Source organism: Nelumbo lutea, chromosome 2 (assembly GCF_056320005.1).
Source record: "Nelumbo lutea isolate HS-2025 chromosome 2, American lotus-T2T, whole genome shotgun sequence".
NCBI lineage: Eukaryota > Viridiplantae > Streptophyta > Magnoliopsida > Proteales > Nelumbonaceae > Nelumbo > Nelumbo lutea.
In genome coordinates, this window is record NC_142685.1 from 67,464,787 (window position 1) to 67,482,432 (window position 17,646).

The 17,646-nt window shown below is 39.4% G+C and overlaps 1 protein-coding gene across 2 annotated transcripts in view; it reads right to left on the minus strand.

Annotated features, from left to right (window-relative positions):
- The window catches only part of LOC148871338 (uricase-2-like), an 88,571-nt gene that overhangs the window by 23,013 nt on the left and 47,912 nt on the right, over positions 1-17,646 (minus strand). Inside the window, exons 5-8 of one of the 2 annotated variants that reach the window (XM_088970620.1) lie at positions 12,987-13,078; positions 9,335-9,505; positions 8,724-8,817; positions 904-1,174 (exon numbers count right to left, since the gene is read on the minus strand). In XM_088970620.1, the coding sequence (XP_088826746.1) occupies positions 1,091-1,174; positions 8,724-8,817; positions 9,335-9,505; positions 12,987-13,078 (441 nt within the window). In that variant the 3' untranslated portion in view covers positions 904-1,090. Of the gene's footprint in view, positions 1-903; positions 1,175-8,723; positions 8,818-9,334; positions 9,506-12,986; positions 13,079-17,646 lie in introns of those variants that run through there. The other variant, XM_088970619.1, reaches the window with a different exon arrangement.

Below are 17,646 nucleotides of genomic sequence, written 5' to 3' on the forward strand. Positions count from 1 at the left end.
TCTCCGGATCAGGTATATTCCTCCCATTTATCTTTTGGTACAGATCTGGTTTAATTATGGTTCTAGTAGGATCCTTGAATATTGTATTCTAAACTTAGGGAATATGATTCCCAGTTGAGAGAATGTAAGAAATTTTTGAAATTTGCCATCCATTCCGCAACCTTTATGGCGTCCATTAGATGGATCTTACCATTCTTTCAGTGTAGAAAAGATGGGTCGAATGGCCCATAGACTGTCATTTCATGTTATGTTATGTTTCTCTCTGTTGTGGGCCTTATTCTGGGCCCATACTCTGTAATATTCTGTTTTTTTGTATTTTCCTGCTCACTCAAGGGTCTCTTTGTAATTTGTCAAAGATTAACTTATTAATAAGATGTTTAGAGTGTTAGAGAGAGATTATGTTCGAACTTCTTACTCTCTAACACTCATTGCCGCCAGCTCTCTCTTCTCTTCTTCTCCTGTTTGTTCATTTTCTGGTTTGCATCTAATCTCAAACAGTTCCATACATCAAGTGGGCTGTTTTTCAACTGATTATAAAGAAATATGAAGCTGTTAACGTGGCATCTATGCATGGAAGTGGGGCCAACATTCAATCCACAAGAAACGAGATGTAGGATACTGAGAAGTGATTGGATAATGCTAAATATCAAATAGACAACAATAAAGGGCCAAAAAGCCCAAAACCAAGAATGAATTTGATTCCATCAAGCTCCCCAAGTCTCATTGGCTTTGATTATGCATGTAAGATACATGCAGGCTTCGAAATCCCACTGAAAGCAGATCCCTAATGTTGGTTGATCAGCGTATTATTTGGTTTCTACCTTAGGCGTAGCTTGGATTTCCTTAAATTTCAATGAAAATTAATAAAAAAATAATCAGCAAGAAGCAAACACCCCAGAACCATACAAAATCTTCATCTTTATTCATTACCTTCGTTTTCTAGAGTTTTTACATAGAAGTCAGATCTGCAAAACAAGGTTAAATAACAGATCCAGCTTAATAAGCTGGACCAGGCACAGTGGAATGGGTTTATAACTGGAGATGCAGACTTGATCAGGCATCAAGCTGGCCACTCAGGCCATAGCGGCTTCTACATCCTGGACCAGGAGCGGCTCAGGCTAGCTTGGATTGTCCCGTGTGGTTCGTCGGTCGGAATATAAACATCATCATCAAACTGCAAAAGTAATCAGAGGATCATAGTAAGCTAAGAAAGTCTAGCCCAAGCATCTGGGATGCACAGAAGTGATGGGTTACCCTGCTCATGTGGAGGCGGGACCCACTCATGTGTTGGGGTCATTTGTCCAACACATAACTTGAAAAAAAAAAAAACACAAAAAGGTTGACTCTTGATATTCTCTCATAAGTGGATGGTGGGATCCACTCTCCACCATCTTTTGACTTTCTCTACAAGCCTCATTTTGTCTTTAGAGAGAAGAGTCTCTTGGCATTCTAAACACTCACGTTGGTATCCTCTTTGAGAAGAAAAGAGAAGAAGACAGTGAGAAAGGGAAATTTCCACTTTCACAAGAGAAGAAGTGATTCAAACTCCTTGGTACGTGAACAAGAACACATTCAATCAACCATTGTGACTGCTGTTTTACACTGATTCCATCAAGCTTTTGACGGAATTTTTTGGCTCTTCAACAGTGGTTTTGGAGAGGGTTTGGGAAACTTGTTTGGTGGGATCTTTTTCATGCTTTGTTGATTGAAACATATCTTGTTTGATGACCTTTGTTGTGTATTCAAGAGAGGTTCTTGTCTCTTGAAGTTGCTATCCTCTAGTTGGAACTAGAGAAGTTTCATGACATTTTTCTAGAGCTGTTAGGACTTTCTAAAGAATGCCAATTTGGTGGCCACCACCAAGATCTGAATTTGAAAGGATGTAGCACCAAGGGCAGTAAACAGACTGATCCCAAATTAGATCATGTTTAATACAGAATAAGCCTGCTACATGTGTGAATAGTAGAGTCCAAGACCCAATCTAGGGCTAACAGAAAGATCTATTGGAGAGAGAGAGAGAGAGAGAGAGTCATTTCATCCACCAGTAAAAAGAAGCAATTCTTATGTAAGGATCTAGAAGAGCTAAGGACTAAGGAGTATGAAAAAAGGACATGTGTTGGGGTAGTGAGAAATGATTTGAGAGCTAACAAGTAATTAATGTGGCCTACGGTAGAATGGAATGCCGAATGCCAACAGTATTCAAGTAGTTGACCCCATATAGTTGGGATAAGTCTTTTCCAAGTTGAGTATATAAACAAAGGCACATAAGCATACAGAGAACTAAAGAGAGTAGTCCATCCAAATTTATATATGTTGCTCCCAGATCCTAGATAATAAAATCAAACAACCCAATTCTTGAGCAACCACAATGTCATGGATGCATAATGACCCAGCATTGACACTCCAGTTTGAAGTACTGGAAAGAAGGCATCCAATTTTTATGTGCAGAATAATGAAAAAAATTTGTTACATGCATATCTGCACGAATTCCAAGGTTTTATCTTGTCTATCAGAATCAGTATTTTAAAAGGCATTGGAGGCAGGCAAGGCACTAAGAAAGCAAACAGAAGCTTTCAAACATAGACAAGCTTGCCTCTATCTTGGAGGCATTTGGAAATCCATACACCTTATATAAAGCACATGCCTCATATGCTCTTACCTTTTAAGCTAGGGGAATCATTTCTTCTTCTTCGCCATTACAATATTAGCATAATACAAAAGAGAAAAAATCTTCTAAATTTGTTTATTGTAATTTTAAAGTAAAACTGTGAGTAGAAGTGTGGGCACCATTGCTTTGATTGCTTTCATTTTATTCATTTGACTATGAGATGACACACTTGTTTATGTTAATATTATGCAGTTCTATAAGTTGTTAATCTGGAAATTTGACTGATTTGTGATTTTGCAAGCAATATATTGATAACTAATGATGCCCATATAATCATGGATTATAATACTTCATGCAGTGATACTTTGATTTTATATTTAAATGTGATGATTTTATTATTATAAATTGAAAATATGAAAAATTCTCATAGTTTTACTAATTTTGTGTTATTGATTATATTAATTTGTTTATCTAATTATTTGTTTTAATTATTTATTAATTAAAAAAATCCATGATTCGGAGGTTTACACCTCTTGTGTTCTGGTTTACACTTCATACCTTAGCATAGTGTAATGCCTCAGGTCACACTTTCATGTTTTAAAACTGTTAGAGTTGACAATACAAGGGTATTTTGGTCATTTGTCTATCTAGTTGAGTGTGAATAGTCTATTTTATTTAAGTTTTAAGTTATATGTCCCATACTTAATGAGGGACAATATTGTCTTCTGTAGTTCAGCTTACACAATAGTCGACTGGGGGAGTGACTTTTTCTCTCCCAGACTGAACCCTTCTTCTCCTCTTTCTCTTCTTCTTCTTCTTCTTCTTCATACTTCAAACCTAGAACAAATAGGATTAATCAACCTATTCACATGGTATTAGAGCAATAAGAAATCAGTTCGATTTTTTAATCTTCTCTCATCGCCCTTCGTCTTCCTCGGATCGCCACCACATCAGATTTCATTTTGAAAAACTCAGACAGATTGGAAATTCGGTATGGGGTCAAAAAAGGAGTGGTCGTTTATTGTTCTTGGAGGTAAATATGCCTCCAGTTTCTATGGTGGTGTTCGTTGTGGTGGTATACTGAATACCCACTACTCGATGGTACGAAGAGGGCCAACTGTGAACAGGTGTGAACAAAAATTCCTATTCGGCTAATAATGAACTGCGGTTGCTTCTTTTTGGTCTGGATTTCATTTATGTGGCAGTGTGGATTGGTAGGTATGCATATGAGCCTCTTATTCTTTTGTTTATACCTGGTTATATGAGTTGAAAGTAGGGTTTTCAAATGCTGAATTCATGACAGCAGTAGTGTGGTCATAATTATATTGTGCTGTATGGTGCGTGGTGTGGTGCTGAATAGTAGAGGGTGATTACTTTGTTTATAATAGTGATTTCTTTGTGAAGTGAGGTGAATCGATTTGGATGGCTTCGACTGGAGATGGTAGTGACAATAAGGTAGGTGTTATGATTTCTCTTGATTACTTAAATGTTCAAATGACTTCTACTAAGTTAAATGCCGAGAACTATATGCCATGGGCCAAATCTGTGGAGGTGTTTTTAAGAGCCAAGAAAAAGGTGAAACATGTGAAAGAGGAGAAACCCCCCTCTGATTCTCTAGTGTTTAATGATTGGGAATAGGAGGATGCACAAATGATGACCTGGTTGTGGAATAGCATGGAACCTAAAATTAGTGTGAATTTTCTATTCCTGGATACAACTAAGGAAATCTGGGACCATGCTAAGAAACTTTATTCCGGCCAAGATAATACCACTAGAGTATATCGGCCTTACCAAGAGTACTTTAATATGAAGCAGGGTAACCAAAGCTTGGAAGAATACTATGCAAGCATGAGAAATCTCCATGATGAGCTTAATGTATATCATCCTCTGACTCTAGATGTTCAAGTTTAGAAACAATAACGAGAGCAACTTAATGTGGCAAGGTAGTGGGTCTAAAGACTGAATATGAACCTGTTTGAGCACAAATACCGGGAGGGTCTGCTCTCCCCTCTCTTAAAGAAGTGTTTGCCCATCTTCGGAGAATTTCTATTGATTCTACAGAGTCTTCCTCTCTCTCAGACAGATATGGTTTTGTGGTGACTAGAGGGGGAGGTCGTGGAAATAGAGGTGATGGAAGTGGTGGCTGTGGGTTTCTAGGAACCCGAGGTGGTCCTATGTTTAATCGTTCTAGTGGTCGTAATGGAGGTCGAGAGTCGGGGGAGGTCGTGGTAGAGGAAGAAGTAATGGAACTAGAAAATGCACATACTATGGATTAGAGGGACATACTGTTAATTTCTGTTATGATTTACATGGTCCACCCAACACTTGGGCTAACCATGCTATAACTAGTGGCAATGGTACAATTAGTGACAACCAGCAGACTGATCAGACCCCCTTCACATCTACTGGTGCTTATGAGAAGGAAATGGTGAGTGTACCATGTGGGGTATATGAGAAGTTCCTTCAGACATCATCTCAACAAAATACAATTACTCTTGTCCATTCAGGTATGGCTTGCTTGGCTTCCAAACCCTCAAACTAGATCATTGACTTTGGAGCCTCGGATCATATGTCTGGGACTCGGATATATTTTCTTCTTTTTGCCCATGCTCTACATTCCAAACAATTACTCTTGCTAATGGTTCTACCTCTCCCATTTGTGGTGTTGGTGATGTTGATCTGACCTCCTTATCCTTATCCTCTATTTTATATGTACCTAAGTTCCCTTTTAATCTTGTCTGTTAATAGACTAACCAAGTCACTTAATTGTTCTATAACCTTTTATCCTTCCTCTTGTGTGTTTCAAGATCTCAAGACGGGGATGAAGATTGGTGGAGGGCATGAAGCAGGTGGATTGTATTATCTTGATGGAGGTGACCCACCAGTAGCCTTTCAATCATCTCGTACTCCTCTCCAATGGCACTGCAGACTTGGTCATCCATTTCTCAAGGCTCTGAAGTTGCTGGTTTCGTCCTTAAGTCATATTCCATTGTTGGATTGCGAGTCATGCTAGCTTGGGAAACACCAGAGTCTCTTTAGTCCAAGAGTTGATAGTCGTGTCTTGAGTCTTTTTTCTTTAGTTCATTCAGATGTTTGGGGTCCAAATAAAGTGGTGTCGTACAATGGTTATAAGTATTTTGTAATTTTTGTTGATAACTTTTCAAGAATGACATGGCTCTATCTTATGAAAGATCGAAGTGAATTATTCTCTATTTTCCAAAAATTTTATGCTAAAATACGTACCCAATTTGGAGTTCATGTTAAAATTCTTCGCTCAGATAATGCAAAAGAATAACCTCAACACCATTTCAGGAATACTTGGAGCACCATGGATAATTCATCAAACTTCTTGCTCATATACCCCACAACAAAATGGACTGGCTGAATGGAAAAATCGACACTTACTTGAAACCGCTCGGTCCATTATGCTTGATATGAATGTCCCAAAGCGTTTTTGGAGTGGTGCTGTCTTGACATCATGTTTCCTCATCAATCAGATGCCCATGTCCATCCTTGGAAGTCGATCACCTTTCTCTGTCTTGTTTCCTACTCTTTTTTCGTTCCCTCTTCCTCCTAGAGTCTTTGGTTGTGTTTGCTTTGTTTAGAATTTAGGACCTGGTTTAGATAAGTTAGATGTGCATGCTACCAAGTGCATCTTCCTCGGATACCCCAGGACCCAAAAAGGGTATAAGTGTTATAACCCTAGCTCTCATTGGTCCTTTGTGTGATCGAATGTCACTTTCTTTGAGTCGGTTCCTTTTTTCTCAAGTATTGAGGTTCCTTCTCTTGCTCCTATGGTTCCACTTCCTGTTCCTGTTGATGATCCCCTTCCCGTGGTTCCTGTTCCAGCTATAAATTCCCTTCCCGTGGCTCCTGTTCCATCTCTAGCTTCTCCAGTACAGGCTAACATTGAGAAGCCACCAATAACACAAGTGTATACTCACAGAAGAGCACCGGCCCCTCCTCCAATTCAGACCTCATTAATAGATCTTGTGATTGCACCTCCTCCTTCTAACCTTCATCTTCCTTTTGCATTGCAGAAAGATATACATAGTTGCACATCCCATCCTATTTCTCATTATGTTTCCGTTGCTCATCCTTTCTACTTCCCATCGCCACTTTATATCTTTGCTATCATCTGTTTCCACTCCTAAGACTGTACAGGAAGCCCTTACCTCTCTAAGGTGATGACAAGAAATGGAAGAGGAGTTGTCTGCTTTACAACACAATCACACATGGGAACTTACCACTCTCTCTCCCGGTAAGCATGTTGTTGGGTGTAAGTGAGTCTACATAGTAAAGCATCTTCCACATGGCAATGTGGAATGATTAAAGGCCAAGTTAGTGGCCAAGGGCTATTCTCAATTATATAGTGTTGACTATACGGAGACATTCTTTCCTGTGGCTAAGATTGGTTCATTTCGGGTATTAATTTCATTAGCAGCAATGTATGATTGGCCTCTCTTGCAACTAGACATCAAGAATGCCTTCCTGGATGGTGATCTGATTGAGGAAGTATATATGGAGCAACCACCAGTTTGTTACTCAGGGGGAGGATGGTAAAGTTTGTAGACTTAAAAAGGCAATCTATGGGCTGAAACAATCTCTACGTGTGTGGTTTGGTAGATCCAGTGAAGTAGTAAAGAACTTTGGCATGAAACAATGTCAAGTAGATCATTCTGTGTTCGACCATGACTCAAAAGATGAGAAAATCTTGCTAGTGGTGTATGTGGATGATATTGTCATAACTGGTAGTGACAACAATGGGATTGACAGATTGAAAAACTTCCTACAGGATCACTTTCACAGGAAGGATCTTGTTAAGTTGAAATACTTCCTGGGAATAGAAGCTGCAAGGTCAAGGCATGGAATTAACTTGTGTCAAAGGAAATATGTAATTGACTTACTTGAAGAAACAGGGTTGTTAGGTGCCAAACCAGCCAAAACACCTATGGAACCAAATGCTAAGTTGAATACTGATGCAGGTGAAGAGTTTGATGATCCTGAAAAGTACAGGAGATTGGTGGAAAAATTGAACTATCTGACTATCACATGACCAGATATACCATTTGTTATAAGTATGGTGAGTCAGTTTATGCAACATCCTCGGGTTCCACATTGGGAAGCCGTTCTGAGAATAGTCATGTATCTAAAGGGTGCTCCAGGCCATGGTCTGTTATACAAAAGTGAAGGAACTCTTGAGATGGAAGGGTATACAGATGCTGATTAGGCCGGATCTGTGTCAAACAGAAGATCAACTACAGGATATTGTACCTTCCTTGGTGGCAATCTAGTAACTTGGAAGAGCAAGAAACAAACAATGGTGGAAAGAAGCAGTGCAGAAGCGGAGTACAGAGCTATGATTCATACTACATGTGAACTAGTATGGCTGAAGAATTTGTTGCAAGAAATGGAGTTCTCAATTGACTAGCCCATGATGTTATACTGTGATAATCAAGATGCTATACACATTTCTTCTAATCCAGTCTTCCATGAGAGAACAAAGCATATTGAAGTCGATTGCCACTTTGTAAGAGAAAAAGTGATCAATGGAGTGATAACTACAACTCATGCAAGTTCAAGAAACTAGCGAGTGGATTTGTTTACAAAGGGGCTATCTCGGGGCAGAGTAGATTATATATGTGACAAGATGAGACTATGTGACATATATTCTCTAGCTTGAGGGGGAGTGTTAGAGTCGACAATACAAGGGTATTTTGGTCATTTGTCTATGTAGTTGAGAGTGAATAGTCTATTTTATTTAAGTTTAAGTTATATCTCCCATACTTAATGAGGGACAATATTGTCTTCTGTAATTCAGCTTATACAATATAAATACAAATTGGGTCGGCTGGGGGGAGTGACTTTTTCTCTCCCAGACCAAACCATTCTTCTTCTTCTTCTTCTTCTTACATACTTCGAACCTAGAATTGAATAGGATTAATCAACATATTCACAAAAACATCAACCAGAATTGTATCCATTCCACAATCAATTTCTGGAGTGATCCATATGCATTTGCATATTAAGAGGTTAATTGTTGGCTTCATTTTGTTTCTATCAGATTGCTGTTAGTTTTTACAAGTCAAATCCTAAACTAATAAAGAAACCATACCTTAACAATGGCTGGGTTGTCTTTGCTCGATATATTAGCTGGTAAGAAATGGAGATTTGGCATTCTCAGATTGATTGATGATATATCTGGGAACCTGAAACCATGGTAATCAAGTATTAATCCCAAAGACACCACAATATGAAAACCCTGAACAATCTCACATGAAACTATGCATGCATGTGTGTGTCTGTGTGCGTAGGGATTCTCATCAAAAACTGAAAAACCAAAAAAAAAAAAAAAAACTAAAAAATCCAGTTAACCAAACCTACCGGTACATATTTACATGTATTTTTAATATATATCATATATTATCTATACATTATATTTAAATATATATGCATTATATTTAGAATTATCTATTTATAATATATATATAGTATATTCTAATCAATATAAAAAACTGAAGAACCAAATTGGTCAAAAACTAAAACCGTTCAATCACTTAACCGATGATACCAGTTTGGTTTCAATAAAGAGCCCACCAAACTGTGAGCACCCTTATGTGTGTATGGATAGATAGATAATAGATAGAGAGATAGAGTTAGATATATATATATATATATATATATATAGATAGATAGATAGATAGATAGAGAGAGAGAGAGAGAGACCTGTTCAGAACAGCCCTAGCCATGTCATAGAGGGTGCTTTGAACAGATGGACTGTATACTCCTTTTACATGACCAAAGAATGTGCTAATCAATACTTTCTTCACATCCAGGAACTTCTCAGTTAAGTACAGAGGCTTTGCAGGAATGCTAGAGAGAGATTCAAAATGGTACCTGCAGGAAAAGAAGTTATTGATCAGAAATTTGTTCATTAGAATTTGGAAAAGTTAAGCAAGCAATGTGAAACAAGGTTTAATATGTCCAGTGGTCAATGTTCTAAAAACTGTATTGGGACAGATGGTTGAACCATTTCGGCTGTCAACTGGTGGTCAGTCCAACCTGGGATTGTCCAATGCACAGAAGCCCTCCTCTGGACACAAGAAGGCCCATATGTCTGGGTGAACTGCATATCTGAATGCTCATAAAACCAGGCAACTAATTTCTAGTTTTTCCAAGTAATTGCAAATATGTTACAATTTAAAACCCAAATATGTTTTCTTTTTCTTGCTTTAACGTTTAAGAGGAGGTAAAAATTATGGGTTTTATTGAAGAAATCTATTACGATCCTAAATGTTAAGTGTTGGCTTGATGTGTTCCAAGTTTCCAAAGGCTTTTAGTGTATTTGTCAAGCATGCAACAAATGGTATCGGAGCCTACCACCACGTCTCAAAGTTGAATCACAGAGAGAGTTACCTAGAACAGAGTGAGAACTACCACAGAAAGGGCTACCTGGAGTAGAGTATAAGTTGTCACAGAAAGGGCTACCTGGAGCAAAGTGAAAGCTGCCAAAGGGAAAGGGCTACCTATTGCCCAGAGTGTGAGCTGTTGTTGAAAGGGCTACCTACTGCTGGAGTGACAGTCATCTTGGAGAGGGCTACCTTCTACCTTCTGCAAGAGTGAGAGCTGCCCAGAGTGAAGCCACCAATATGTCAGCTGCAGAAGTGTGGTGGTATATTACAGTCCTAAATGTTAAAGTGCTTGGATTGACGCCTACAACAGTCATAAGCCTTTTAGAATATTGGTCAATCATGTAACAAAATCTCTTTCTTTATCTCTTCTAGACTGGAAACCTAGGTTTTTTATTATTCTCCCCACCCTTTTATTTTTTAATTTTCTTGTTTATTTCACTGGCTGAGGGAGGGCCTCGTTGCAATGGCTGGGCTTCTCCATTGTGACCTTCATGACCAGGGTTCAAATCTTGGAAACAGCCTCTCTGTATATGCAGGGGTAAGGTTGTGTACATCTGTCCCTCCCCAGAGCCCACATTAGTGGGAGTCTCGTGTACTGGGCTGCCCTTTTTATTGTTCTCACTGGATTTTAACCTGGTTTTGACTACAACAACTGCAGAGGTTTGAACAACTACCAAGTTTTTCTTGTCCCCTTCTTTTGTGCCACTGTTAATTATTAAAGCACTATCCTTCTATTGTGCAGGGAGGTATACTGGACAAAATTCATGATACTTGTCTTGCAAGTTTAATGCCAACATTTCCATGAGCAGCTTCATGGGAAAAGAGACTTCATTAAATTTGTTTCAGCTAACCATTCTAACCCCCTCCCCCTTAACCAAAGCCTCCATCTTTGTGCCACTTCAAATTGAACCCTTCTTAGTTTCATCTTTAGTTGGAAAGAAAGGATTTACTGACAATAATTTTTTTTGTGAATTTTAAGATATCCTGGGGTTTTCACCATTGGAAGCTATTTGCAAAGTTTTACTAGGAACACTATGAAAATGGATTCAATCAAAACAGTAATTTGTGAAAGTCAAGAAAACCCAACAAAGTAGGAGGTTGAAGGCAAATAAGAAAACTATTTTTTATTTTACAGATTTTCTTGATCTCTATTTTATGCTATTGGTGCACATATAATGGATTAATGATTACTCAACAAGGGACTCTTTTTCAATTTCCCCTATTTTTATCTCTCCAAATTTTATTCTTTATTAGATTCTGTACAATGTGATGATGACACATAAGTTAATAATAAAGGCTTGAACTACTAATGGCAAACCACCAACTCCAAAGGTTCAATCTCTGATTTTCAAAAAAAAAATGCAAGAATTGCCAATATCTAGACATGTTTTGGTTTGAAGATGGAGATTATCTTAATATCTGGATTAAGGAGGTTTTCAAGATTAAATCTTTTCTTTTTACTCTTTAAATGGGTGCCTAACTTTGAACCTGGATGGGAGCCCTCAATGGTTCCTATTTGGACTCGTTTTCCTGCTCTCCCAGTGAATTTCTACGTGGAAGGCATGCTTCCATCTATTTCTAGTGAAATAGGTCCAGTTCTGACATTTGATCCAGCAACAATCTCTCTTTCAAGGATCATTGTGGCTCGCGTATGTATTGAATTCGATTTGCTTAAAGCTCACCCTCATAGGATCTGGATCAGCTCTAGCCAAGGTGGGTTCTGGCAAGATATTGTCCATGATCATCTACCATCCTACTGCACTCGTTTCAAGATCAGACATGTCAATCAAGATTGTAAGAAAAACAAGATGAAGAAATGCATGGGGTGCAATGATGATCAGAAGAAGTCCCTGCTGCAGCCAAGGAACCCTCCACTTGGGTTTTGAGGGAAGGCAAGATTCGCCAAGAATGGCAGTCTTAACCTCCATGTGATCCATCTACTACTACTAAGGAGAAGATTAGATGGTGAACAGGGTGCTGATCTTGGTGTTGTTTTTAATACGATCATGCTCTAGCAGTAATCTCTGTTTCTGTTGATCAGGATGTTAGTCATGTTCCCTTGTGAGTAGATCAATTAGTTGAAGTAGAGCAGGGAGCAAATCAGATTGTTGAAATGGATCAGGAAACTGTGAATCTGAATGACAAGGTGGACTCGCTGACAGTTGTGATAACAGTTGTAAATACATCATTGACAAAATGCTGATATGGAACCAGAGTAGGAACAAGAAGTTCTAGACAAGGAAAGTCCTCAAGAAATTGTGTTGAGGGAAAATTTAGAAGCAATTCAAGTTTCGATAGCTGCCCATGAGGTTAACCCGGTTAAGAATCAAGAAACAAGGTTGAGTTCTTTTCTACCCATGATGAAGAAAGGAAGTTGGGATGACATGGTGATGAGAGCCAAAGAGCCTCTTCAAAGGCTTATCCACAAATCTCGTCAATTTAGAGTCAGAGCACTCACAAGGTAAAAGAAATAGTAAAGTCTGATTGCATGGCCACTTCTGCTCAAAAAGAAGTTCACATCGATAAGAAACCTGTGGAGGATGGTTCGTCCAATGAAAATAATGACCCAAATCAAAACTAGATGACAGTAGGGAAAAAGAAGAAGCATCACAAATCTAAGGAAGATCGAGAGACAGCTCCCGATAAACAAGCAGCAGCAGTTTGAAGATCATAAATGGCAAACAAAGGTTTTCACCCCCATTATTCATCTTAAAATCTTTGTTTCCTATTTTCAAGCTAGTGTTTATAGCATTATGCTCTGTGTAAGATTTGAGGGTCAGGTTTAATGCCCTCCGCGGGCCCTTTTTATGATTAATAAGAATTTTCCTTTTCCTCAAAAAAAGTGATACAAATAGCACTGTGAGATCAAATACTAGGATTTCTCAGAAAATGAAATCATCCAAGATATTTTCTGTTCTTACGAAGCATTTTTAACCCTTTAAGCTTTGGATGAATGAATGCCATACCTCCACAATGCACTGACTTCTGTTGCTAACATTCTTTCCCTTGTTTCTGGAAGAGCTGTGTACTCATCCCTAACAAATCCTTCAAAACCTGACTGTTAATAAAAAATAACAAGGTGAAAAAACAAGTGAAAAATTAGATTGATATTTAAATGCACTATTGTTAAAAGAATAGTATTTCTTGGTGTATTGGACCTTGGGACAGAAAGGTCTTTTTATTTTATGTTCTGGATGCTCCTGTCCACTATTTATCATAAACAGGGGCATATATGTAATTCAGCTCTTTTATTATTAATGTAAAAGGTGGGCCGACTGCTAGGAGCGGATTATGAAGTCTAATCCTTCTCTTAAACAGATCGGCACTTTTTCTCTCTTCTCTCTCCCCCTCTCTTCTCTCCTTTCTTTCTTTCTTTTCTGGTTCAAACTCCATTTTAGCTCAGCGTTACCACTTTTCACATGGTATCAGAGGAGGTAACAAAAGGAAGATCAGATTAGGGCTCTTCTTTACCATCAAACTGATTAGGTCTTTTTCTAGAAGACTGCCCCGGCTTGCTACAGGGATCGAACAAGGTTCAGCAGAATTTCTGGGTGATTAGTGATGGTTCTAATCATCACAGGTACTGTGATAGGTGATCAGTGAGTGTTTGTGACCCTCTAATAGATCGAAACCTAGAGGGAAAGGTGATAATTGAGTATGTTCAGTACTGTGAAGTGAAGGCCTATGAATCTGTGATGAGACTGATGTCCTGATGAAACTAAGGCTGTGAAGTGATTTTTAGTGATGTGACGTGTGTGTGAACTGTGAACATGATCAGGTTAGTAAATTTCAGTTGTGATTTCATTTTATGCCAGGATAGTGAAGTTCAATAGAGGTGAAATCACGTATTATGACCCCCACAACTTGTATGTTTTCCACAATTAAGTTGAATGGCAGTGAAAACTATGCTGTTTGGGCAAAATCAGTTGAAGTTTCCCTTACAGCTGTTGGGAAATTGAAGATTTGAAGTACCTCACTGATAACAAATTCGGGACTGATAGTTCTAAGTACTCACTGATAACAAGAATATGCACAAATTAAGACGTGGTTGTGGAACTCTGTGGAGACAAAAATCAGTAGTACCCTTATATTTCTTGATATTTCAAAGCAGATTTGGGAACAGGTAAAGAGGATGTACTCCAGGAGTAATAATATTACTAGAATTAATTAGTTACTTCAATCATTCTTTAAATTAGAACAGGGAGATAAGTCCCTTGAATATTACTACTCGGATATGGTGAGCATTTGTGAGGAGCTTAATATATACCACCCTGTTACCAGTGATGCAACTGTTATGGAAAAGCAGAGAAAGGAGTTATATGTGGCTAAATCAGTGAGAGTGCAGATAATAGGCAGTCCAGAACTACCTGACATCAGAGGGCCAAATTATCTGAACCCATACAAGCATCTGATCGAGAAGCACTAGTTGTATCTGGAAGTAATAGACGGGGTCGTGGTACCTATGGAGGTCATGGAAGTGGTGGTCGTGGCCCCCCTAGATTTTCAGGTGGTATAGGTGATTGTTGAAACTGAAGAGAGAGGAGAGGAGACTTGTGTGTTTCAGCAATGAGGGTTCTGAGAAGAGTTTTCGAACAGTCTATCTCAGCCCTCTAACACTGTTTTATTAGATATTTTTGAGTAATTACAAGGAGGCCCTTAGTTGGGCAGAATTTACAAAGAACTTAAAAAAATAACCTAACATTGACAGGATGAGCCCAAAATAACAAGAAGAATAAACAACCTATGGGCCATTCGGCCCATCTTCTCTACACTCCCCCTCAAGTTGAGCATAGATGTCAATCATGCCAAGCTTGCTGGTATCATGCTGAAGTTTTGCCTTGGGAATGCCTTTGGTAAGAAAATCTGCCAACTGTCCTTCAGATGTGATGAAAGGAAGACACACTTCACCCGAAGAGACCCTTTCCCTAATGAAGTGTCGATCAACTTCAATATGCTTGGTTCTATCATGTTGCACTGGGTTGTGAGCAATGTTGATGGCAGCCTGATTATCACAGTATAACATCATTGGCTTGTCATATTCAACCCCAAGTTCTTCCATCAAAGATTTTAGCCATAATAATTCAGAAACCCCATGTGCCATGGCCCTGTATTCTGCTTTAGTAGAAGACCGAGCAACAACCGATTGTTACTTGCTTCTCCAAGAAACAACATTACCAACTACCAAGCTGCAATACCCATATGTAGATCTTCTGTCATCAATGTTCCCGGCCCAGTCAGCATCGGTGTAAGCTTCAAGTTTCATATGACCATGCTTGGCAAACAGAATACCCTTTCCTGAGGAGCCCTTCAAATAACCTAGGATTCTCTCTGCAGCTGCCAAATGAGTGTCTCGAGGAGCATGCATGAATTGGCTAATGCAACTGACTGCATATGCAATATGTTAGACAGTTTTGTATGCCCTTAGCTTCAATCAAAATTGATGTACTTTATGAGTTTATTGTAAATGAATAAAAGTACATATTTGATTCATGTTCCCTTGGTATGTTTCTATGTATTACCCTTAAACTGGACACTTATTGAGACTCGTGTTAGTTTTGAATGTTCACAGCCAGTGGGTCGGTCTGGGGAGACCTATCCTAACAAGGCTGACACTGTGGTGCCACCAAGTCGGTTGGGGTGGCTTGTCTCAGCTACCGGGGTGAGACCCTAGGCACATACAGTGTGGGATTAATTGAATCTTTGAACTGGACCAGATTTCCAGTATTGCCCTGGACCTTGGAGATTGATGGGCAAAAATTGGAAAGTTACACCCGACCCCTAGACTCGATTATGATACTGCACTAGGTGTCGGATCGGGCTGTCTTTGATGTACCAATCAGTGAGATCCTTAGCGGGGGTCAAAACCTGGGTATGTTGGGACAATCCAAGAATTCATCTGAGTGGGTGATCATAGTGACAGGATCAGCCCCTTTGTCGGACAAAGGTAATGATCGGGGATGCACTCTCACTGTTGGAAACCAAGACTGCCGGCAGCCGATTTCAACCGTTGAAATTTGTTTTGCAAAATATATTTTATATGAGATATAAAAGTATATACATTATGGTTTCTAAAATGTTTGCAAAAGGTTTTAATTCCAGGGATCCATATAAGTGGAGAGTGCAACACTGTTCCTTGCAGCCGAGGGAGAGGTCCTTTCTTGTCGGGCAGTGTATGATCATTATGGGCTGAGAGGTTAAGTGTAAGACCATTGAGGATAATACCTGATGGGCTAATCTTGCATCTGCCCACAGTCCCTGGGTGTTACAAGGTGGCTTGGCCCAGGGACCACTTAGGGTAAGTGTTGGGCCCATAGAGCCCATTTGATGGGTTTCAGGGGGTGCACTGTCTTTAACAGTGTATTCGACCAGGCCTTGTAACAAAGGTTGGGCCGAACCCATGTGGCTGATGTGTAGATCAATGCTTGGGTCCCACGCCATACAAGGAAGCCCAACTGGGCAGCAGTTAGGAAGGTTAAGTGAGCACATAAGCTTAATGGGCCTAAAGCCCATTTCGAACTGGGCTATTAATTTAGTTAATTAAAGGGGCAAATTCTGAGATGGATTAGCAGTTAGGATAGGGTCTTAATCCTATCCACTCAGAGAGTCTAGATCTGAATGTGATTCAGATCTAGAAACCTCCTAATAAGATTAGGATAAAGCTAATCTAATCTGTAGATAAGATAAGGGTTTATCCTTATCATTAGAAGAGAAGGCTGATCCAAATATGATTTGGATAAGCACCTCCTAATGGGATTAGGAGCTGATCTTTTCATGTTAACAAAAAGAAGGAGGGGGCGGCAGCCTTAAGAGAGACTAAGAAACACATCAGATCCTCTTTTAGTGCTGAAATCAAGAAGAGAGAATTCTGCACCCTACGAATACTCTCTTGCTGCCTCCCTGCTCTTGCCGCCCTGTTTGCCAGTTCGATCTCCAGCTGTGGGAGAAGTCAAGATTGGATATTGACATCAATTCTTTGAGAAAGGATTGAAAAGGAAGCTGTGCTCACGTTCCATCCTGCTGTTTCTTGCGAATGACAGAGTTCTTGGGGAAGAACACTGTTGATTCAGCTCCATCCTGCACTGTGCCATCTTCAGTGGGAGCAGTCTTTGGATCCTTCCTTGGGCGTGAACACCTTCGTTGGGAGATATTGCTTCTCCGTATCAGGTATCATTCTCTCCCATTCCTTTTGGTTCAGATCTGGTTCAGTTTAAGGTTCAAGATTTATCCTTGAAAATATGATTTTCTAAATAGGGAATGTGATTCCCAATTGAAGGGAGAGAAAAAATTTTGAAATTTGCCCCTTATTCCGCAATCTTTGGGCGTCCATGTGATGGATCTCTCAACCCTTCAGTCTCGAGGAGCATGCATGAATTGGCTAATGCAACTGACTGCATATGCAATATCTGGCCGAGTCATGCATAGATACAAAAGTTTCCCAAGAAGTCTCTGAAAGATTCCTTTGTCTTCTAACAATGTCCCTTCTGAGGCTGAGAGTTTATGACTCATATCAATAGGAGTAGCAGCTGGTCTAGCACCCATCTTTCCAGTTTCAGAGAGCAAGTCAAGAACATACTTTCTTTGGGAGATAAGAATCCCATCCTTGGATCGAGCCACTTCTATGCCAAG